The 25,180-nt window shown below is 40.9% G+C and overlaps 1 protein-coding gene and 1 long non-coding RNA gene across 8 annotated transcripts in view; one reads left to right on the top strand and one right to left on the bottom strand.

Annotated features, from left to right (window-relative positions):
• Positions 1-7,916: 7,916 nt before the first annotated feature.
• LOC115606859 lies at positions 7,917-14,606 on the top strand. The gene is made up of 3 exons (XR_003991030.1): positions 7,917-8,963; positions 13,756-13,835; positions 13,924-14,606. It is a non-coding gene; the product is annotated as an uncharacterized LOC115606859 (long non-coding RNA).
• A 2,184-nt stretch (positions 14,607-16,790) lies between these two features.
• Positions 16,791-25,180, bottom strand: part of PTPN5 (protein tyrosine phosphatase non-receptor type 5) — an 83,213-nt gene continuing 74,823 nt past the window's right edge. For all 7 annotated transcript variants that reach the window (XM_030483419.1, XM_030483422.1, XM_030483423.1 and 4 more), the window contains 2 exons: positions 22,603-22,716; positions 16,791-18,853 (listed from right to left, as the gene is read on the bottom strand). In XM_030483419.1, coding sequence (XP_030339279.1) covers positions 18,760-18,853; positions 22,603-22,716 — 208 coding nt within the window. In that variant the 3' untranslated portion in view covers positions 16,791-18,759. The remainder of the gene's footprint in view (positions 18,854-22,602; positions 22,717-25,180) is intronic.

Raw genomic sequence — 25,180 nt, 5'->3', positions numbered from 1 at the left:
CTCCACTGAGCTCAGTGGGACTTCCCATGATCAAACAACTCAATAGAGTGGCCAAGCCTTCAACCGAGGTTAAACCACCATTTGATTTAAAAAGAAAACCAAACCCAAAAAAACCCCTCAGGATAAAAAGGATAAAAAACTCTTGAATAATTTATCTTAAAAAGTGTTTCCGTTATTTACCATGAATAATGTTGGTGTCTTAAGGAGGATATTTTTGGATAGTGTGATTGATTGTAATTTAATATTAAATTCCAACGTTTTGAATGAGACAGAGAAAGAATCCAAGAAAGAACTAAATATTAACAGAAAAGGAAAAGAAAAAGTCTTGTTAGTCAGATGCTGCTGCTGATAGGAACACTCCCATGTGTTATACAAGCTGTGCTAAGCATGGATCATATGGCTGCTATCTGATGGATTGTGGTGGGTTCACCCTGGCTGGATGCCAGATGCCTACCAAAGCTACTCTATCATTCCTCCTCCTCAAACAGACAGGGGCCTGTGGGTCAAGGTAAGGACAGGGAGAGATCACTCACCAATTACCGCCATGAGTAAGGCAGACTCGACTTGGAGAAATTAGTTCAATTTCTTACCAATCAAATCAGTAGGATAATGAGTAATAAAACCAGATCTTAAATACACCTTCTAGCACCCCTCTCTTCTTCCCAGGCTCAGCTTTATGCCCAAACTCTCTATCTCCTCTCCTTCAGCAGTGCAGGGGGACAGGGAATGGGGGTTGTGGCCAGTTCACCACATGTTGTCTCTGCTGTTTCTTCCTCCTCAGAAGAATCATAGAATCACAGAACTCCTTGAACTCTTCCCCTGCTCCAGCGTGGGGTCCCTCCCAGGGGAGACAGTCCTCCACAAACATCTCCAACATGGGTCCTTCCCACAGGCTACAGTTCTTCACGAACTGCTCCAGTGCGAGTCCCTTCCATGGGGTGCAGTCCTTCAGGAGCAGACTGCTCCAGCGTGGGTCCCCACAGGGTCCAAGTCCTGCCAGCAAACCTGCTCCGGCACAGGCTCCTCCCTCCATGGGTCCCCATGTCCTGCCAGGAGCCTGCTCCCGTGTCTCAAGCACCTCCTCCCCCTCTGTCTTCACTGACTGTGGTGTCTACAGAGTTGTTTCTCTGACGTATTCTCGCTCCTCTCCTCTGGCTGCTGTTGCGCAGCAGTTTTTTTCCCCTTCTTAACTATGTTATTCCAGAGGTGCTACCACCGTCACTGGTCGGCTCAGCCTTGACCAGCAGTGGGTCCTTCTTGGAGCCAGCTGGCATTGGCTCTATCGGACATAAGGGAAGCTTCTAGCAGCTTCTCACAGAAGCCACCTCTATAGCCTACCCTGCTACCAAAATGTTGCCGTTCAAACCCAATATACGGGTACAACAAAATCAGTCACTTGTTTAATTCAGTTCTGGTCTAAGTTGGGGAAAAGCAGTCAAACTTATATAGGGAGAAATGTAAAATACATATGCTTGAAATTAGGCACCCAAATCCACAGATGTGACTTTCAGAACTGCTGAGTGTTTGGCTCCCTCACTGTCACTAATGGGTATCAAGCCATTCCTGTTTGAGGGCTGAAAATCTCATTTTGAACAGTGTATTTCAAAATGTATATCTTGCTGGATGTCATGATTAAGTTTTCCTTGATTAATCAATACTTCACTTTTCATTCAAAGCTTATCTAACTTTCCTTCTGTCTACATAAAACAGATAGTAATCTTGGTCTGACCTTGGACTAGCGCTTTGGTGGCTGGGAAATAAAGATGCTGCCCTTCTTCCTTTTTTCTATGATGTAACCTTTCGCTGGGGAGCTTCCATCCAGGGCTGGGGAGTTCCAGGTGATGGTGACAGATTCTTTCCTGACATCTACAACTTGAGGCTGAGACACCTGTCTCAGAGGGTCTACAAAAGGAAGAAAATCAAATTAGCAGAGTACAATCAGAATTCATTGACTCCAAATTGTGTGATGTGTTATGTGTATCTGTATAAGTATCTATGTATGTATGTATGCCAAGAAGCCAAGAAAGGTAACTTGCATGTTTTGGTTTATTCATGGCCACAACATTTTTCTAAACACTGTTTCTTTGCTTTTGTCATTTCAAATGTTGAAACATTTTAATTCTTGCACTTATTCCAAAATTAGCTCTTTTTGCAATGCATTACAGAGCAGTTCAGAAACGCCTTCCCTAATCCATAGGAAGTTTGGACAGAAATGCAATGTTTCAGGTGAAAAATTTTTTTTATATATATATATATTACTACAAGTCGGTAATTTCAATAGGCCAGACTTGCTTTTGCACTGTATCTTCTGTGTTACATTCTGGCCTTGGGGAAAGGGGACTGCAAATCTCCTTTCACTGGGGATCCCAGTCCAAAAAGGAAAAATAGGAACAAGAGGTACCCAAACTATAACTCCCAGAAGATAGCTCAGCAGCGTTTTCTAACCAAGATAGTTTTTTGCTGACATTTTCTTTTTTTTTTTGACATAAAACCAGATGTTTTTGAGCATTCTCTTTTAAATTATCTTCTCTCCTCCCCCACAATATTTTCTAGAGAAAGACACTTTTCATTTCTGCTGTACTCTACGAAGCTTACAGAATTGACATTAAAACAGTGTGTCAGTCAGTCCTCTTTTGTGGCCAGTCCATGCTGAGGGGGGTCTGAGTCCACAAACACCTGCAGTGAAAGGACCTGGGTATTTCTATGATCCTGGTTATCAGCCCAAACACAAAGCAGCCTCTAAGCTCTGTCCTTGAAATCTTGTCCCCTGAAGCACAGGGGACAGTGCTCTTTTGGGGACTGGCAAGAAGGAAAAGGACAAAAACTATGGGAAAGAGGACTGTGAAACCCCATTAAAAACCAGCTGGCTAATAGATTCTCCAGGAAAAAAATCTTCTGTTTTGAGGGGCTCAATGAGGCCCTCAGAGTTGATAGTACGTATTCTGAATTATTAGGCTTTCCCTTCCTCCACCTTTTCCATAGTAAATGTGGTGTAGTTGCTTTCCACCACCCCTACTTCGATCCACAATTTTTCCTCCAGCCATCTTCCTCTCCATGATGAAGTGAGTCACCTTCTTTCCTCCCTTGCCTTTGGGTGCTTTCCATCTCATTTCACATTTTTCCCATGTGTTGCAGGAACTCTGCTTTTCCCTGTGGGGGTTTTGGTTTGTCTGCAGTGTGAGCAGCTGACCAGAGTGACATGGGGTGTGCTATTACTTAGAGGGTCATACCCTCTCACGGTGAATCATGGTAGATTCACATGGTAAATCAGTGTAGATTACAACAAAACTAAACTGATTTGAATAACTTGATTTGATAACTCAGTCTCTGCCCTACTGTAAGATTTCTAAATAGAAAGTCTGAATTGCAGTGTGTGTAACCAAACATATCTACCAGTGATTGTCCTGTTATAAAATGATTAATTTAGGACTTACCAGTGAAGCTGAGGTAAGGGTTGTCAGAAGCCAAGCCACAGTGATTTTTCAAATTCAGAATAATGGCTGCAATGTCTTCTGGTTTTGATTTTAACACAGTCAGTGGCTTTCTCCATCACCACTTTCTCTTCCTCTGTCACCTCAACACCATTGTTGAACCATGTGACTTTGGGTATTGGCTTTGCCTTGAAAGGCACCTTGATGCTTGCTGTATGCTAGTCTTCACAGTAAGGCTGTGTGCAGTAAAAGCTTGAGGACAAATTCTTCAATAACAGGAGAATCTGGAAAGAAGACATTTGAAAGCTGAAGCTTCAAATATAGCCTAACATCTTTCCTGTGTCTGAGAGTTCCCAGAAAAGGGTGTCTAAAGTTGGGCCCTTCATTTACAGTAAAACCATGAAGGAGTACAAGTTCTGTATTTCGTGAAACTATTTGGGGACACTCAAAATCTTTGTATGTTTTGCCTCAATTAATTTAGTTCTGTTTCTTGTACAGGGAGCTGGCTGCCCTCCTTTAGTTGTTCAGCTCAGCAGAGCAAGAGGGACCTCTGGGAAATAGCAAGCCCCAGAGCTCCTCACTTCCCTAGTGCCTGGAGTTTTGACTCCACGCAGTTTCTCAGTTTTGCAAGGCACGAGAAGCAGTCCTTTGTGCTGTTATTCCCTAAGGCCACACTGGGATATATATCTATGCTCATCATAAAGACAGTAGAGTCAAGGTTAGGTACTGGTGCTGAAGAAAATGCTCCCTCATTCATTAGAGTAGTACAGGAAAATGATAAGAACATTCTGCTATATAACTAGTTTCCTAAACATAATTCGCATTTTTCCTTTTATTTTTGTTACACAACCTGTATGTTTAGAAATTAAAATCTTCTACTGAAAGTCATAAAAGGCATTGAAAAATATCTTTGAATGCAGGAAAATTAACCCTCCCTGTATTGAGGCTGTGGATGGGTTTTTACTGCAACACAGGTATAATAAATATTCAGTGCTGCAGACACAGCATCCTTACTGCTGTGTTTGTCCCGCTGTATCTATCCACCAGCAGTATCTATCCACCCTGCCTTGATCGAGCAGACAGAAAGAGGCTTATTTCCACGCTGCAGACGAGTCTGAAAGTCCATCTGGCGCCATCTGGCTGCCAAGAGCTGAGTAATACACATATTTATATATTTCTAAATGTAATTTCAGAAAAGGTGTTTTTCTTGTTGCTCAAGACATTTGAAGTAAAGGCTCGGGCCAAAATTCTTGATCACTGATTTATAAACACAGAAACCTATGCTTAGTCACTTAAAATCAATCAGTACAACTGTTCAGTTTTCTCCCTGTGTGGAACAAAGAAGCAGAAAGAAGAGGTTTTGCTCATGCACATAGATGAGCAAGTAAAATGGTACAGGCCCAGGTAAGGAGACCTGGTGAAGCACTGATTCTGCATGTATTTGCGTACACCTGGCAAAAAGCAGTAAAGGAGATGGGGTGGCTATCTCTAATGGCAACTGTCCCCTTGGCTCTGAATGTCTACCTCCCTTTACACTCCTCTCCCATTCTGTCAATGATGAGTTTGTGAATGGCTCCCTGCCTCACTATCCAGTTCGCTGCTTCACTACCCAGATGCTTTTCATGTCCATAATGTGACAAGAAGACTGAGGCAGAAAGCAACAAATACTCTTTCCAACCCTGTCCCTGAATTCTCTGATCAATTTCCTACTATAATGACTAAGTGGTCAGGATTTCTAGCTCCTGTTCTGGTAAAATGCTGTGTGATCTATGGATAAAACAAATTCAGTGTTAAGTCATCTGTGCACCTGACTAGATGAGCCACATGGCATGTAACGAAGGGTGTGCTTTATCATGCAAAGGACACAGTTACTCATTACTCTGAAAAGCAGAGACTTGGAAGAGGGAGAACAGTGGGTGGTGAGAAGTCAACCTTGTGGGAAAGAATTCGAGTCTATCGGCTAAGAAAAATGGGTCAGCAAATGTGAACGTGTCTTTACAGGAGACTGGGAAGGAAAATTTTGAAAAAGCCAAGATCCAAAGCGAAAACATAGTAAGACTGAGGCTGCAGTAGACTGGGAAGGATTAGATATGTTCTTGTCTGAGCTGTCCATCTGTTTGTCCTTAGTCAGAAGCCCTTTATTAACACCAGTCCAAGCCTCACAGTAGCTATTCGGAGGAAAGTTCCCACTAGGGTTTTGCAACCCTACTGATGTTACTATGGGCATGGCATACCCATGGTATCATCAGGATAGGAATATGACTCAAGGACGATTTACCATCCTTGAGTCACATTCCTTCCACCTTCACATCATTTGGGACAACACAGAGCTCGGCAGGATCCTCCAGTTAGAGCATGAACATCATACACAAACTCTTCATGGTTGCAAATGTCTCTAGAAGAAATCCTGGTGGAAGCATGTGAACAGAAACATTGTGCAGAATGATTGTCAGGTGAGCATTTCAAACATCACGGAGGTATTTAATGGCAGGGAGACCTCCTAACAAAATGGACAGGCCTTCAAAAAAGCAGTTCAATAAATTAGACATCCTGGGAAGAACAGGGGATGGAGAAAGGCTGTTCCTAAGTAGTTTTTACCCTTCTTTATGTGTGTTCACTGGAGGGAATGCAGCGATGGGAACCCAAAAGCTGAAGCAGAGGACAGCCTCTTGGCACTGCTCCAGACTCGTACCTGGTCCAGAGGAGCTGTCAAACCAGCTGCACACTTCCTCTACTGCCTATATAATATTGGTATCTGAACCTGAACTCTGCATAGGTAAAGATGAATCTATAAAACTAAGGCACTGGGCTGCAATTCCAGTGTGCACAGGAGTCACAGGCAGCTCAGCCACAGCTTTCCAGGTTACCTGTGCCACTGAAGTGGTTTCTGTCCCAGAGGAGCAGTCAGAGAAGGTTCCTGCTCACACTGTCCCTTCAGGCCACCTTGGCCATGGCTCACAGAGGGCACTCACACACCAGGCCTGGTACCCATCTTCCAGGAGTCAGGGATTCCTTGCTCACCACCACCAGCCACACTTAACCCTGGCCACAGAATCCTCACACCTGGAAAGCCAGGGTTAAGGGATACCACTGGGAAGCCACTCCCTTCTGGCCTGTTTTAAGAAAATGAGGAATACATGGCCAAAATGTAACAGAGTGACCTCCACCCAAGTCTGTACACCAGGACAGGGTTTGCAGGGCATCACCTGTCACAGAAAATGCAGCACTATTAGGAAGAGCCAGCCTCACAGAGACATCTGTCAGGAGTGGGCACGAGGGCATGTTAATCTTCCATGTGAGAAAATCTGCTTGACCTCACAGCTGAACTTCTTTTGGCCCTGAAGCTTCCTTCATACTTATGAACCTACTTATGAATATTCAGTTGTTCCTGAACCTGTGAATGATACACTAGTACCATTTTATCCTCCTTCCACGTAGTTCATTTTAAAATGCTCTTAAAATGCTGCACTTTTTACATAATAAAAAAAACTTTCTGGTATAGTCCAAAGCTGGTCCGCAGCCAACAGAAGTAACTTCAAATACTAACAGCCACTGAAATCCACGCCCTAACTTTGAAATTCTCCTCCAGCCTACAGAATGAAGCTAAGCTTTCCAACTTTTCTTCCTGATCTTAATAGCCTTATGTCTTTCTGTAAAAATCATGGACTTAAATTTACAACATAAATAATGCTACTGAAAAATTAATTCCCCAAACAAATGTTATATTAAATATTTACCAGCCTCACGTGGTGCTACTGGTCCTCAGCAGACTGCAATCAAATGTCCCATTGGTCACTTTAAAGAATAGGATAAGAATTCACTAGGACAACCCTGATCAAAATAAAACACATGGCACTTTACTAGGCTGGTTTAGGTGACGTGCAAGGACTTAAATGGAAGATTTACTGCTTTATGCTTTTACCACTTTATACAGCAAAGGGAAGTCCTTAATTATTACCTTCCTGCTACCAAGAGGGGGCACAGACTAAGGGCTTATTCCACGTTAAACAATAAATAGACTACAGGGTAGTGTTATTTCACATCAGTTTCCTAGCTGTTATAGCAAAGCAGCACTGCTCCTCTGCCTACAGAGCTCACTGAAGAGCAGTCTCTCTACACTGTTCTTCAGTGTCCTACTCTTCCTCGAGTCATTCACACTTACCTTCCACAGTTACACTGGCACTGCTGCACTGCTCATCAGGGTCACTTGTCTTGCACAGCCTATGATCTCCTGTGCTAATCTCCTGAGTCACTCAGCTCAGCAGATTAACGATAAGCTCTCCTCTCTTCCCTTCATGCTTCATGGTGTACTCTGGAGACCTCTCAATCACTTGTCCATTCTTCATCCTCTTCAGGAGTCAGCACACACTCCAGCCAGGCTTCTCCCTTCTTTTTTGTTTGGGTATTCTTAATATCACTGAAAAACTGAATTAGAAACCCTGGAAAAGGGCAAGGGGTTGGCAAGAAAAAAATGACACATACCAGTAAGCACTTTATAGATCAAAACAAATAGATTTGCTTTTGCAAGATATAACATGGGCTTCTGTGTCAGAGAGATTCCAGGCTTGGGACTTCCAGTGTGAAAAGGTCTTGATGCTCCTCTGCTTGCTAGTCCACAGACTAGCTTTATGAGACTGTGGCTTCCAGTTTTCTCAGCCCAGTCTCTGGGGTTTTGTGTTTTAGCTTTACGGATTTTGCAGCTCAAATCCTGCTATCTTGTGTTTGATCCACCAACTGCCCAAAGATACTTAATCTGCATTATTTATGAAGAGCAGAGTGTTCAGCACTAGATCTCCAGTCTCAACACTGGGTTCTTCAAAGTCACTGGACTGAAAACTCCTAGTTTTCACAGTGTGGGTCAAGCCATCACCAGATGTGGTAATTTCATATTTATCATCAAACTTCAACTCTTTCCCACTGAACTTCTGTGTGAAGTTTTGCACTTTATTTGGCAGGGGGATTTCAAACAGTGCTGTCTGTCTTTCAGTCACTTTCAGTGGTTTCAGTTCTGTCAGGAGTTAGGGGCCCACCTGCTAAAATACCAAAAAGATAAACATTCACTCTACTATTTTTAGTTCCTGATCTCAAATTTCCTACACTAAATAGAAAGACATCAATGAAGTAATTTTGCTTTCTTTCTTGAGTGGTAGCAGAAAGATCAATTTATTCCTTCAACTTCAGTGGAAATTAAGCCACAGTTCATTATTTTCAATAAAAGTTGCACATAATCCCACAAAGCTAATTACCAACAGACACACTGCTTTTCTGTTCAGTTCTTCTGTCTTAGCTCTGCTGTTTCTTCTCCTTTGCTGTAGGTCATTGTAAAGTAAATGGTTTCAGGCAACTGCAGATGATCTCTATAAGCATACCTGGAACCATTTGGCAAGCTGAAGGAGGGCTGCCATCTTCCTGCGTTATCCATCAAGAGTGCTGCAGTGCCTGGCACAGGATCACTATTTGGCTTACGTAAGGTGATCTACCATACTACCAAACAGCCTGTGCCCAAGCCCTGCTAGAGGCTTTATTAAAAAGGTAAGTTTTATACTTAAAAAATGGTACTTATGGCAAAGCTTATCTTTAAGAAAAGGTCCTACTGCAATGAAAGGTAAGGCAGGTGGGCAGCATCAGTTTTACCTGGCATCAATTTAAAGCAAGTTTGCTGTATATAATGTGGTTGGTTTCTTTCAGACAGCTTACACACACTTGGCTGGTTGTAGGAAGCATATGCAGATGAATAAGGAATGTCGTCATTATGCCCAGGCCTATCCGCTCACTCCCAAGTCCTGGAGCGTTGTTTGTGCAAAGCTCACTTCCACTAAAAGAACAGTGCCAAGGTGCATTTTATCTTTCCCATCTTCTCCACTAAAACTGGTCCAAAGTCAGTAGTGACTCACCCCCCTGCCACACTGACGTCAGTGGAGAATTTGGCTTATTACGTGTAACAACTAGGCTTCAAACTGAAAACTGCTATCTCATGAAAGGTATTTTCACATGGGTACTCTCATAATTGTGGGTTGGTCCATGACTTGCACAATATTGTGTTTCTGTTTGAGCCTAAAATGACCAGTGAATCACGAATCTTGCAAAGACATATAAGAAAAGAAAGTAGGTCACAGTTTGGCCCACCAATTTTGACCCTTGAATGTTTGTTTCAGATGTTGACGTTGTATACAGAACCTCATGTATCTGAGAACAAAGATTACCAATCACTCTCAGCCTAATAGAGAGTTTGTCAGCCACAAGAGGTCTGTAGGTGTGAGGTCTTTCCCATTCACATTGGTGGTGCCATGTACTTCATAGCCATACACTTCATATCTTTTTTTTTTTTTTCATCAAATACAAGGAACACAAAGGCTCTTCTTGCACTCTACTTGCAGCAAATCTGCCCTGCAAAGACTCTCAATTTTGTCTAACTTCAAAATTCTTCCAAGCTCATTTATTAGTCACTAGTCAAGCCAGACCTCTAGAGCTTACCTTTACTCAAGACACAGTGTAGATGGCATCAGTGGACACTACACACTTGTAGTTACCTGTCTCATCTCAGAAGCAGCATTTAGATTGAAAATAAAAAAGTATTTGAAAAAATTATTTTAAAGTAGAATTATTGCAGTAGACTGACTGCAAACAGGGATATTTTTATTACTGCTGAGGAATAATATATTAAGTTTTTAAGTTTTTCTTTTTTACAGTTTTTATTGTGGGAATAAAAAAAAAAGCGCTAATGGCAAGAAAAAAAGGTGTGTTACCTTAGCACATACTTCTTAAAATACATGCCATTGGTACCCACTCTCTCTTTCCCATGTTACATCAGGCTTTGGTTTACATTGGACCTCAGCTCAGAATATTGCTTTGTCTCCTAAAATTCAAGAAGAAACTTTGGAACTAATGAATGAATGCGTGAAATAGAACAGAGGCCTGTTACCTACTTCGTCTACATTTACTTTAAATACATGGTTTCTTTCCTGTCTGCCTTATGGAGGAGATTAGATTAACCTTGGTTTATTTTACTTACTGTACTTCTTACAACCTTACCTCTATCACAGATAGTACTTTGGGAATGAAGTTTGTTCATTAGCAGCACTCTGCACAATGACAGGAATGATCTGTGATTTTTTGTGATATATAATAAAGACTCATATGATCTTTCTGTCATTATAGACAGTCACAAATCTGTCATATGGGAGAGATTATACATGATTGAAAGGCTTATTTACATATGCATTAAAGGTCAAACTCTTCCAGCCCCAGCCAAATCATTTGATCACGAGTTTTGCAGAAACAAGAACTGCTGTATTTAAATCAATAAGGACCCGCCATTTCAACAGTTTCTCCTTTCATCTTAAAAATGGAATTCCCTTTACTTCTAATTTCTTTCGCCCAATCAACATTTTCATCCTTGGCCACAGATTTTCTGAACATGAAAATATTACAGGTTAAGATCCAGTAGTTTGTGCCAGCTAAGGAGCAGAAATGGCTGGTAAGAAACAGATTTTTTCTAAATGGCTGGCTATTATCTTTCGTTATCCTTCAGTCAGGAAAGCAAGCACTCTGTTTGAAAAATTGCCCTTAAGAGTAAGTGATGAGCTTTTGGAAGCCTTGTCAAATTACAAGAGTTCCTGTTTCTTGATGAGACTGGAACCAACTTCAAGAGTCCAAAAGGTTGTGCTTGAAGGATGCGACACTCTCTTACTTCCCATCACCGTGACTCAACGCGCCCATACCTTGACTGTGGGCAAGAAAGAAAACAAAATGATAATGCAAAGCTCTGTGCTTAGTAACACAGATACAACAGGCACCCTGAAGAAAGATTAACTTCACTCATAACACATATATATAGGATGGGGCTATTGCACTGTATTTCCTATGGGTGCTATTAACAGAATCTGTGCACATTTACAGGGCAAACCAGATCTCAAGAAAGAAAAGGCTTGTCAGTACCACTGAAGTACACACAACAGAGACTTGGTGCAAGTGAATTGTAATTTTAGTTTCAGTTACAGAAGACAGAGTTTGACAAGTTTGGCTAATTCTTTCGTAGCTAACTGAATCCTCCCTACACCATTCTTTTCGCAGCTCTTTTACTCTTGGTTTTAAGTGCCTCAAGGAGTTATACTTGAGAGCGGTACTTCACAAGGTTCCTTTCTTGGAAAGGAAGGCATGGAAAAGCAAAGCAGATGAGATGAAAGCTATTCATCTCACACAGCCAATTTCTACCCTGTCCGCCCACAGCCATAGAATATGAAGTATTACGACATTCTTAAGAATATAGGCTTATGTATATTTTACCTTTTTTTTCCCAGCTGCTAAGGTCCTGATCATTCCTACAAAAAGACAGAAGCTTTCAAGGCCATTAGTGACCCTTATGTGTTCTCAGCTCACACGAAGTCCTGTAGATTGTTGCATTCCTAGGAAGATACCTGGCTTCCTTTACACTGGACAAACATGGCTTCAAGTAGTTCAAAATTTAGATACGTACTGGCCTCTTCTGGGCTATGTTGTTTCATTGTTCGCACTGGCTTCTGCAGTTTCTCATTCTTGGAATTACAGGATGATAAAACTTCAAGTATGAGCCTAAAAGGAATAAACCTTCCGTAGGCTGAAAGGATACCTTTTTTTAAAAAAAACAAAAAAACCAAAAAAACATTACTTCCCCAAGCCCAGATTTTGTTACAATTGATTGTGACACCATTTCAAAACTTTGATCAAAGGCAGACTATTAAACAATTTACCAGTCATGTTAGAAGAAAAATATGTGGGTCCAGGTTTCACACAGTTAAACATTCAGCAAATCCCGCTTTGGTGTTTAAGTCAGTCCCCCGTGCTCCTTTCACACCTCAGTGAAACGGCCAGGCTTTTTTTATTTTTAAGTTATACTGGCAGCAGTTGCCACCATTTCCAAATCCAGCCAGTTCATTCAGTTACTCAGTCAGGGACTAAGCTCTTCAGGGTATTAGTTCACAACTTTAGATTACAGAGGTCATTCTTTAATCAATTCTGGTTTACTCCTTGATAAGTCTGAGATTCTGTCACCCTTTGTCATATGGAGAAGGGCCTCATTCCCAACAAGTAAGGTACTTCTCAAGAGAATGAATTACAGGTCCCACTCTGTGTATTTAGCTCTCTTACAAGTGTAAACAGCAGCAGTGCCGAAATAGTGCAGGTACAGGAGGCTGCATTATGTGTATACTGGTCTATCCACTCTGAAGGACACAAACTACGTATATTGCTTGCAAAAAAGGCTAAACCAGTGGCAATGAACTGCTTCTCTGAACTGACCATGTGATTTCTGTTTGGAACAGACTGCTATTATCTATTCTGTACTTTTATTAAATTAGAGTGAAGTGAAGAGGGAGTCTAGTGCATTAAGCACATGGGTTATGCTTTGCAAAACACAGGATCTTAGAAAACCAAAGAACACAAAAATCTGGCCACAGACTAACAGGAATAATGCTAGGGGTAAACTTGGGGAAAAGCAATGGCAACACCCCCCTCTTATCCCTCTAGGAATATGCCATCTTTCCTGATGATTATAAAATGACTTCTTCTAGTCTAGGAAAGAAATGGAAAGGTAAAAAAATAAAAACAAAACCAACAACGATGAAAAAAAAAAAAAAGTGCAAGGGTTGAAACATCATCAACTTTTCCAGTGAGAAAAAACCCCCATATACAGACAGCCAAAATAAATACATGCTGTAGTTCACAGGCAAAAGGATTCCAGCAAGACAGAGGCTCTGTGCTCCCTTCTCTAGAAGTTAGTGTTCTTACTAACACAGAGGCACTTATCAAATCACAAGTGTGTGGAAATGGGATTGGTAATGCTGTAAAGCGGATAAGGTATTTCTTATTTCTTGTCTAATGAATCTACAAAGGAACAAAACTTCACTTACCTCTTCAGTATTCTAATTCAGGAACAAAAGCCCAGCTTAGATACAGAGAAACCTGGTATCTGGGCTGGAAGTCACATTTTTCCCAATAAAAACAAAACACTGCCAAACCAATCCAATTCCTCCCACTATCCAAACTGACTCAAAACCCAGGCAGCCCTTTTCTATGTTCATTTCACAGTGCTTGTGAATCTTCCCTCATGCTTCTGTTCTTACTCCAGCTACTGTGGCAGGTTGAGTGGGCATGTGCTTACGCACATACCCTGCTGTGGGGGAAAACCAATGCATATGAATGAGATGATCTTTCATTTTGGATTATTAAGTTTGGCCATACTGCCAGACATAGACCTCAAAAAGGGGAGGAGTGACTCTGGATGACCTTTTCATTACCCTGACCTTTGTGGTGATTGAGTGTTTGCTCTCCATATTCCTCACAACAGCCTGAAGACCAAGAAGACAACAGTGGATGTAGTGAAACTAATCACATCTGGTTTTCCTTCTTCTGACACAGGAGTCAAAGGTAATTTACATGAGGAGGTTTCTATTGTTGTGTTGTGACTTATTAGTTCTGACTTAATTCCTGACAGTCTTCCTTGTGTCCACTACAGAGACAAACAAGCTAAGCATGCAAAGAAGAAAGAGCAAAAGGACCTATGCAGGATTTTTTCCCTCTGCTCTCTGGAGAGAAGTGCTTCCTTTGCCTTTTTAGAGGAAAGCAGACACCTTGTGGCTGCTACTGGGACTAGGGGAGTTAAGGTCAGACATAATAAGAAAATTTTGACTCAGGCAAACACTACTGTTTCCCAAAGGATAAATGCCTTTAGTAAGATGCACAGCACTGCAGACTTCTCTGTCCCAAAACTTCTGAGATGTATTGAGGTTAAAAAGTAGGCAGAAGAGGCTGAGCCGTCTGAATAGCATCTAGCAAGACAGGCTCTCTTCAAGGGAAGATATGATCCCCAGAAAACACTGGCTATCAACATTTTGGACTAAAACTAGTGCAATAAAGTGATTTATTTAACTTAATTTTAAGCCTAAGAAGCAATATGCAGATTAAGTGATGAAGAAGCAATAGGGAACACAAGCTGAGTAGCATGATCCCATAGAGTGAAAGGGCCAGGAACTGCAATACCTGAGTCTTTTGCCAGACTGTTTAAGCTTTATCTTCTCTGATATGAGCCATAAGGCTAGCTCTGTTGCCCACACAGCTTTTGAGTAAATAATTTAGCCTTTTTCTGCATCGATCTTTACTATCAACTGAATAAACCTGGCACTGCTGCCCTGCTGAGAATTATATGGTGCACAAGCTTAGGCAGATCTTCTGAACCAAAGTTAATTGTATCCCCTTCTGTGACTTTCACACCATGCCATGAGGATGTGGCATTGGTTGTATTCAGGTGCTGGAGTGTGGTCTGTATCAGTACTCAGAGGAGAGTGGACTCTTCTCTTTCCTTGCCTGAAGCAGAAGGAATTCACCTCTTTGTTAATATCTGAAATTCACTTGGAGATGTTAGAAATCAATGGTTGTGTTGTCTAGAGCACACAGTTCTCTCTGCCTGTCCCTTACTCACAAAGCTGCTTTCATTCACATATTTCTTCTGTGCTTTTGAATGGAGCTATTTCCTTACAGGACTCCTGAGCTGCCCTACATTATCCTGAGTTGATAGTCACTCTCATAGACATCAGCAAATACACATCTACAGACTTGGCAGAAGAAACAAAGTTATCCCCAGTGTATCTCAAAGCATTATGTTTTTTCTCTCTAGCAAATGTATAATGCATGTTTCATGTCAAGAATAGAGACAAACACAGTGATGGCTAACAAACTGTAAATTTACCATTTCTCTTCATTTAAAATGGTTTCCAGGGAAAGAACACATAAAAAATAATAGTGCAGGTCTACCTCTAAAACCTGTTAAACTCACCAACCAAGAGGTATACACTTTCTAAGACCACATGTGTGCAAGCTGCATGGTTCCTCCACTGTAAAGACAGTAGGTCCTGTTTAGTGATATGTTCAGCCTCAAGCCCTTTTGCAAGCCCTTGTTCACAGGTTAAGATTTTCCAAAGTCGACTAATGGTAGTGGAAATGTGCAGAATTATTAGCTACTTCTGAAAGTCTTGCAAGTAAATATGACACTCTATTATACATGACTGCTAGGTAGTTGATGTTTCAGAATAATTTGACTAAGTCATCTTTATCTTGATCCTTCAGTCAGACATGAAGGATCCTTCAGCTTTACCTGGGGACAGCTCTTACTCTCAAGTGCAATCTTAGTTTTTGTTCTTACATAACTCTCTATCTGCTGATCTCGGAGTACCTACAAAAGAACAGAGTGTATCATTAGTCTGTTACCATGACAGAAGCATAAACAGGGTAACACTGCTTAAGTGTGATGGCCAATGACCAAATGACCAGCAAACAAGTGAGGCACTGAGCTAGGCTTTGCCTAGTTCACAAAGTATGAAAAAGCTTATGAAACAGAAGACATCACAGTTGATTCTAAATAAAATAATCTCAAGTTTTGTTATATACTAACCCACCTGGAGAGAGGAATTCAGTCCTTTGGGAAACAACTTTGTAGGCATTAACGCTATAGTCTCCGGAACAAAGAGGCCTAGGCAGTGAGTGGAAGATAGTGAATGAATTAAGTGCTAGGAATTTTCTTTTAACAGAGAAAGAGTGCCCAGTAAAAAGAGAAGTCTAATAAGACACATAGCTTCACTTAATTCCTATTGCCAGCTCAGTTTCAAACCTACTGATTACAGAAGCAGCAGCCTCACTCATCTCAAGTGCTTCTACGTGGCCACAGCTTCTTTCTGCTAATCCTAAGCACTTCTTAAAACTACCTCTGCTGTCAGAACAGATGAGAACAGCTGATATAAGGTCCTTCAGACCCTAAATTCTATTAAAAAAAAAAAAAAAAAAAGAAAAACAGAGAGAGAAGAATACATTATTTACAGTAAGGCTGAAGAGTAAATAGGAGGATTAGTTCCAAATCTGTTAGACAAAATAACAAGGCACTTCAATATTTTGACCCCGACCAAGTGGCATGCTCTTGCCTGGTGTGAGATGGCTGCAGCACAGCCCTCATAACCAGACTGTGCAACTAGGCTGACATTTGCTTTGTACTAGTGAATGAATGCCAAGCAGCCTGATTCTATCAATGGCCACTTGCTCAGGACATTCCACATATGTAAAGCGGGAGTGGAGAGCAGGCTAAATTTCCTTCATCAGTATAAATCATTCACTTCTACTAAAATCAGTGAAGTATTGCCAAGTAATACCTGCTGAACATCTGCGCAAGGACCTCTAAAAGTTTATCTTAGAGCCCTTCATGCTTTGTTTGCCATAAAGCAATTCACTGCTAGACAGTCTCCTTATACAGGAGGCAACTTATACATAGAACTTCGCTCCTATATGCACACTCCTATCAATCATTAACAAATATGATTTAGCAGATGCGCAGGAAGCTGATGACAGAACAAGTAATTTTATTCACTGAGTTATGACACTAAAGGGCACTGAACAGCTGAAAATGCTTGTAGGGAGTTCCACTTACAATGTTATTCAGAAGATCAGTGGTGCCTCTTTTATTTCTAAGGAGTACTTAGACGGAATAGTGTTACCCCTTTGAAAGAATCAGTAGCAGTGGGGAGAATACAGCTAGCAAGGTTTACATAAAACTAACAGTCATGTTATGCTCAAAAGCTTAAGTTTATTGCTCTATTTAATGAGTACCACCAGTATTTTTAAAAAGAATGCCAGTTCTTCCTGCTAGCTTGTCACTGAAGGAAATATTTTAAATACAGCAATAAAATCAAGTGGTTTAAAGATAACACATTTTGCCACACATTCATGCAAACCCTGCTGACAGGATTTTTTACAGGTTCATGGATACAGAATAAACACAAACGTGTACTGAGATTCTGGGAAACTTTCCCCACAGTGATGAAGTTGTAGGCATAACATTTCAGGCCCTACCCTGCACCTATTGACGTCAATGGCAAAATCTCAGTGGGAGCAGGATCAGCCCTTATTGTTCTGAGAGCTGCTTTACCTTCTCCTGATTAGGAAGTGCAGTAAGTTCTCAGAATCTCCTGCACTAATAAAAGCAGTGGGTTTTGGTTATTGTTACAAATAAAGAGAAGCAAAAATATTTTTAGTAGATCATTATAGCTTCTATTCACAAACCACTCATCTTTCATCTTAAGCGTCCATGTACCTCCATTTTTCTGTGTTCAATAAAGCACTTAAACATGTGCTTACCTCTAAGTAAAAAACACAAACTGAAGTCTTCGCAGCCTGATTGAGGTCTGAAAAGAAAAGCATGGGCAGCAGTCTGTATTATTGAAAAGGAAACATTGCTGCCTAGACTAGTGATTAGAATGGGCTAATGATTGTCTGAATTTCATTTATGGGCAAATTTATCAGAAAGCAGCCCACACATTCACAATTATTTTTTTTAAAGCTCCCTATGGGATTTGCATTAATTTTAATGCGCACTGGGCACCTGATCACCCTCAAAGTTTTGAAACTATTTTAATTTTTAACTCTGAAAATTCCTCATCCAATTTTAAACCTCAAATTTCAGGGGAAATTGTATTCGGATTGTCATCTGACTACGTAAAAAGAGCAACTATTTGCAAAAATCAAATCTGGTGGCAGAATGAGATGCCAAAATATTGACAAAGAAAATACCGGTAAAGCATGAAGAATTTCTGTTCAGATTAACTTCTACTATTCTCCTCAGATTCGCCCCGCTGTCATGATACTGGGGCACATTGCTGGTAAGAACTAGAGGTAAGAATTAGACTAATATCATTGAAAATTCGCCCCTCTCCCCTTTAGTTCTGATAACACTGGTGGCGGACTGCTTTAGAAAAAATAAACAAGCAAAGATGATGTGTGAAACATCATTTCAATGTGAATCTACTTGAATCTTTCAACGCAGAGGCTCAGAAGGTTTACGATATACACAGTATTCGGTAATTTTATATGTAAAAACAATCAGAAATAGGCAAAAGGTTACTTTCAAGCTTAGTCAATATACACCACATTTCAGCATGACAATTCAAAAAGTTTCACACTGTATTTGAATATATTAGCAATGATCTTTTAAAAATAGCAAACTGAAGACAGTGGATTTTTTTTTCTGATTTTTTTTCTTGCTTTTGTAACAAATGAAGCTACTATTCTTATTTACAGTATAAATAAGCCTTTTTTGGTGAAGATCATGTCCTGTCACATATGTTTAAGACAAGGTGTACCTCAGCTCTTAAATGTCAATGCAAACAAGAGCATAAAAGCAATATCAAAGTAAAATAATATATTTTTCCAGCTAAGACAGCCAGGTTACCACATGTCTCTTATCAGATCTGAAATATATCTGAATGCAGTCAAAAGTTCTCTTGGTTTTAGCCTTTAGGAATATCATGAACATTTATTCTTCTGCAGCTCTAGAAAGCTGTTTTCCGTACAAGCTCATGACATGATGGACAAATTGATACTGTTCACAAGTCTGGATCATTCCTCCCCTGAAAAGGAAAGAAAAAAAGGGGAGGGAAACAGTAGCCTTATTACATGCAAACATATGAGGAAATGGCACAGCTAAAATGAAGCTTGTGTTACACACAAAAGGTCTCTTCCAAAGCTTCCTGAAATAAGTGAGAAGTGCCCATTCATTGATTACAACCAGCTTACAGTCTGACTTCCAGCTCCATTTTGAAAGTCTCTGCTAACCAAGGAACAGAAGGTAGTCAGAATAGGAATGGAGCTTTACCTTCACTTTTCTTTGCAGAGGCCCTCATCCAGTAAGGCAACACCATTGCCATTTACATTCATATCACTGGAGCACCTACAGTCCAAGCACCATCTTAAACACCATGAAAAGCAATCCCACCTCAATGCTCTAGATAGATAGATGGGAGCAGGGGGAATAAAGAGGGCAAGTAGCTTATCCAAGACTTCACGGCTGTATTAGGATTAAATTCAGGATCATAGAAGGCCAGGCCAGGCCAGGCCAGCTCAGACAACTGATGTAGCATACAACTTCTGCATTCTGGAATGAGGGTTCTTTTCTCCATGCCATCCTACACTGTTCATTTGGCAAGTTCACCAGGGAACTAGGGGCCGGCCAGCAGGTTTTGGAACAGACAATGGAACTTTCATGAAAGACACTCAGATTTGTAACTGAATTGACTGCTATGCACATCTTGATCGGTAAAAGATTCCAGCACAGAAAGCTGCTTTGGTTCAGCTTTTGGTTCAGCTTTTAATTCAGCTTTTGCTGTTCTCTTTAAAACTGCAAACATGAAAGGAAATGCAAGCAGGAGCAGAACAGTCTGCTTTTCCATATATTAGCCTCTGTATATTTGCAAGTAGCATGTTAATCAACACGAGTACTACAACTGGAAATAGAAATGAACAAAAAGAACTAGGATAAAGTTGTCCATTTTAAGCAGATTTTTACTAACATTTAAAATTCTGCAAAGAGTACCTCAGCAACAGTGATAAGATCTCTTGATAACCCATTATAATTAAACCCCATGACTCAAATTCACAGAAGATGTATGTAGAATTGTGCCAGCATTGGTGCTGGTGCACATATGCCAAGAACACAATGCCAAAGGAGGCTGAAACAAGTAGGATTGAGGAACATGGGAACCCATGGGTAACCAAAGCCAACCAGACTGTGTCAGTCTGAGGGAAACCATGTGGTGCATTCCATCAGAAACCTTCACCAGAGGAAATGAATGAAAAGTTGCTTCCTTTGGGCCAAATGGATAGCAGACTGCTAGCAGCCTCCCTGGGGACTATCTTTTTCTGTAGGGCTTAGCTTCACAATTGTGGGTCACACAATAACCATACCAGTAAGGTGTAGATGAGTGGGCAAGTTGACCTCCTCCTTCAGCCTTTTGAAGTTATTTTGTTAAGTGGCTGCTTGAAGTAACGCTTGACAATGAGCAGGGAAGGGCAGGAATCCATGCTCCAACCTCTCATCAACAAGCAAAGGTAGGAAACATACATTGTGTTTCAAAAGAAACTATTTCTTAGCTGAGCATCTCCTTCCCATCTCCTCTACTTACTACAAGCTCACAGTCAAGCTGTTTCTGAGCCATTCTGTGCTGCACACAGCATTGAAATACATTTACATGAGTCCATGACACACAAGGAACGTTAGTCATATCTGGCAATTACTTTCCATGCAATTCCATTAACAGTGGGGTTGCACCCTGAAGTTGTAGCAACAGAAGCACTAGGGTGGCCACTGAGTTTCAGACCACAGGAAATTATTTTCCTTTTTATCTGGTTTCCTGCTACGTGGTGGCTTCCTCCCCTTCCCACACACATGAACATCGTGGCACGTGCTTGCTGTCCAGGCTTTGGCACAGAACCGAGAAATTATATTTTCACCCCTACTTGCTACAGAAACCTTTCACACCTGAGTTGCGTTGTGGGAAATGACAGCATATGTCTCTCAGCACTGTGGGAAGGATGCAGGAATGATCTCTTCCTCTCCTTAGTCAATACTGGATTATTTTAGGACCAACTGCTGGCCACTGGTGCAAAGCCCAGTGCATCGAATTCTTCCAAGGGATCTTCACCCCCACAGCAATCTCAAAGGTGATTCTCAGGGCTAATGTCAACCCCAGTACTGCTGTGAAGCAGTGAGGTACATTCCTTTATATATCTGCTCTGGTCTACACCCAGTCCTCTTTGCCTAAGTCTCTAGTGACTCCTTCCCACCCACCGTATTTTCTCAAGCTAGTAACCACAAGACAAGAGGACGAGACAGAGAGGGTCTTCCTCCCTATAGCTGCTCGAATACTGCCTTGTCCTTTCTTGTTGCTTCTGAACTCACTCAGAGCTTTTGGGGGGTGGTTAGTGAAATGAAGGTGGATGGCAACATGACTGCCAAGAAATTACAAGGCCCATTTTCCAGATGTTGAAGAAACCATGCTCTTCTGTAGCAAGGATGGTGATTTGACTGCTTTCCAGCTGGAGTATTTTTCCCCATGACATTCAAATGGCTTTTTCCTATCCCATCCCACTCCTAAGAAGTGCTACAGAGGTCCCTGTAGTACTTCTTTCCTTCCACAGCATTCTTTGAAGTGTGATCTCCCTTCTTCAGCCTCTGTAAATGACTGCCAGTTCCCCTCACCCTGCAAAGCTAGTATTTTTAATTGGCAGTCTGTATCACGCACATTTGTAGGCAGGTGTCTTCAACCCTTACTTGTATGGCTATTTTTTCTCTGCAACATTAGTCACAGATACACAGATATTCCAGATCCAGACAAATATTTCACTGGGCCATAGATAATCAGCACTCAATATTCATATTCTGGTATTCTTCTCAAGAAGCCTTTCCTTGTCTGGCCTGAAATCCACTGAAAGAGCCAAACCTCCAAGCCCCTGCAGGTCCTTGTCTATCAGAGCCTCAGCAGGGCGGCAAGCATTTAATTTTCTGCCTCCCACTGAGCATAATTTCTCCTCTGAAATAAAGTTCAGCGTGGGGTTGAGGTTCTTTTTATTTTTTTCCCCTCAGAAAAATTTCTGGTATGTTTTTCGTGACATCTCTTCCCCCAACTACATTTATCATTATCATTAGAGAGAGCACTGAGACATGTTTTGATGGCACTTGAAATCAGTGGGAGAGGAAAAATAACATCTCTGGTGCAAAATTCAAGTCTGTTTACTTTATAATCAAACTCAAGGTGGTGTGTTAAGAAATGCTTAACTGTAAACCATTGAATTTCTGGAGAATTTCACAGCTCCTTTCGTATGTATGCAAACACTCCAGGCTGTGCATACTCTTCCTCTCCTCACAATGTCCCAAGCAGCCATGCCCTGCCAACAATGCTCACAGCTCCACATACGCAAGGCCATTTTCTTTACTCCCCCTGGGAACAAAATGCTGATCTGTGGCTCTGAACTTAAGTACAGAAGACCTTTGAGCCTTTGCTTCTGTATGAACATGTGGCCAATTCCTCAGCTGGTGAAAGATCATCCCTTGCTGCACCGAGCTGTGCAGCTGTGCTGATTTTGATGCCACCTGTGAATCTAGCTCACTTCTACGGCTATTCATTAAGGCTTACTGCTCATAAAATAGAGAAGGATTACAAGTCAGAACTGCTTGGAACACGAGAACATCCTTCGAGGAACATTCTCTCTTGGCCTCCATCTATGTTTGTTCCTCCTCTCTTCCCATTTGTTTCTCCTTCAGTAAAGGGAAAGATTACCATTTTTCTTTTTATTTTTCTGGAAAGGAAACAGGCTTTCTTACCTGTCTAACCGTAACTGGCAGGCTGTTCGCAATATGTCAACTATGCCCTCGCTCTTCAGCTGTTTACAGCAGACACTAGTTGCAATAAAGCAGCCAGTCCTCCCGATGCCTGCACTAAGGGAAGGAAAAGCAGAGAGAGGCAGTGGAGATGTTAGAATGGCTTTGGAACTTTCTTGTTAAATGAGCGCCATTAAACCAGCAATCAAACCCCATCATCCCTTTCCTCCCACCAGCCTTTGCCAGGATACTCTCAAATATAAACCCGTAACTAGGAAAAGATACTAACTTCAACGGGAGAACAGAATTAAGCATGAGCCACTCACAGCAAAAGAGTGAACACTGCACATACGGTGCTAAAAATGGAATATTAATGGGTATCATTTGACCCAATATGTCATTGAACCACTGTAAATAAGCAGTTAAACAGTATTTCTTAGTTAGACTTAGTTTGAGGGCAAATCTTGCTTTGAAGACAACCTTTGCTTTGAGACTCTTAATCCTAATAGCTTCTTTGAAAGCTATTTTCATTCACATGTAGAGTAAAAAAAAAAAAAAAAAAAAAAAAAGAAAACAAACAAACAAAAACCAAGCAACAACCCTTGCTTAAATAATTAGAGTTAACAGCACTATGGCAAATGTGAAGTCATTTGCCGATCAGATCTACAATCTAGTAATTATCTGAATTAGTGCAGGATACAACAAATTCACTACTAAAGAAATTTCTGTCTTTCCTGAACACCTTTATATCTGATTCAGCCCTTGCTTAATGACCAAAATTGATTTTGTTCTCAAAGGCACAGTGCTATTGAAGCTGTGAATTCTTCTTATCACTTAATAAAAAAACAGCAGCAAAAGCTGAAACATCTTCTTATGCGTTAAATAATTAAGTGAGCATACTCAGGAATAATTACTTGACACAACTGCAAGAAATCTTGCTTCCATTTAAATTGTGCCGAAGTCGTAATACAAAAACACTGGCAACAAGTCTACAAGGAACAATGGAGTTTGCAGTTAGCTGCTACTTGCAAAGTCCTAATACTGCTTCTTTGACTGTATAGACATTTTTTACTCTGAGTTTATGCTTTTCGGGAAAACAGCTACACTGGAATCATTTTAACTTCTAGTACAGAATGATCAAGGCAATACAATGCAAGTTTGGGAGATGGTCTTATTAAGAACTCATCTCAGTCTTCAAATAATTGTGACGGAGGAACCTACCTGACATAAAATTTTTGTCCCCAAAGCTCTCTATACTTCATGTCCTGACTCTTTTCTTTACTACTTCTAATTTGTTCATTATAACTTCAAATATTTCAGGGGACTCTTTGCTGCATGTGGATGTACATCAGCAGTTAAAAAGGAGGGAAAAAAAAGGGGGGGGGGAATGTCTTCTAATTGATGCCATAACCCAAGTCACAGTACACACCTCTTGTACACTGTTTCCTATCCATAGACCTCAGTGTGTTTTGCAAAGGGAGGGAACACCACCTGTTTTTAGATAAAGCAAACAGCACTGACAAAGCACTTGTCCTAGGACAAGCTGCAGGCCTCTCAGTGGCTGAGATAAAATCATAATCCCTCCAAGACTGCCCAAGAGTGGCACATTACCCACAGGACCTTTAACAGGACTATTAGCCTGCCTCTAACATGAAGCTGCTTTTAAGAATAGCTTCATGATGAGGTTTGTATCTTTTTTTCTTTAAGGTGCATGACATTACATCACTGAAGGCCTCAACCACAGTGATTATGTTCTACCGAGGATATCCTACAAAGGTCAAAGCAGCTACTCGGTGTAACACGGGACTTGGCTAATGGCTTGCTGCATATACCACTCTCAAATAGAGGCAGTGCATTAAATTCCTTTTTCAGATAAAAGTGATTGCAACTGGAATAATCTGAAAGGGCTTTGGTCCACACTTATCACATATAATACTTTATAATCCTATCACCATGTCTCTTAGTAATTACTTCAAATAAAAATGCCCCATTTCCCCCCAAATTATTACTGTGTCATGGGGATGACACTATACAAGAGGACAAAACAAGTATGCAAAGCAAGAGTGACATGGTGACCAGAATCTTTACCTGCAGCAAATACCATAATACTTCAAGGAGCTCTTAGAGAGTCACAGATTTCCAAGGACAAAGGGGACCTTCTTACAAACCATTTCTTATTTTTCTCTGAACTCTCCCCAATTTGTCAAAATCTGTTTTAAAAAACAGGCAGAAAAACTGGACATGTGGCATCATACGAACATTTTACTAGCGATTACTCCATATTAGCTTATAGGTGGATCTTTGATGACACCGGGCTACCAACCATTCATGCCAAGACTCTCTTTAAAAACATTTCCAGTGCATGACAATACCCCATTTACTATGGCTTTTGGATAGCAACCATCTGCCATTTCCTAGAAAATGTTATGCAAAACTAAGTAAAATTCCTTACAAAAAATCACAAAGATAAATTTGGCAAAATGTATGTTATTGAAATTATGGAAAATTACCCTGGCAAGATTACTGCATTGCTCATCAGGCTTTCCGCTACTTACCTGGAAGAATTATTTTGAGAACTGAC

This window comes from Strigops habroptila, chromosome 4 (assembly GCF_004027225.2).
Source record: "Strigops habroptila isolate Jane chromosome 4, bStrHab1.2.pri, whole genome shotgun sequence".
In the NCBI taxonomy this organism is placed as follows: Eukaryota; Metazoa; Chordata; class Aves; order Psittaciformes; family Psittacidae; genus Strigops; species Strigops habroptila.
This window is presented reverse-complemented; position numbering and strand designations above follow the sequence as displayed.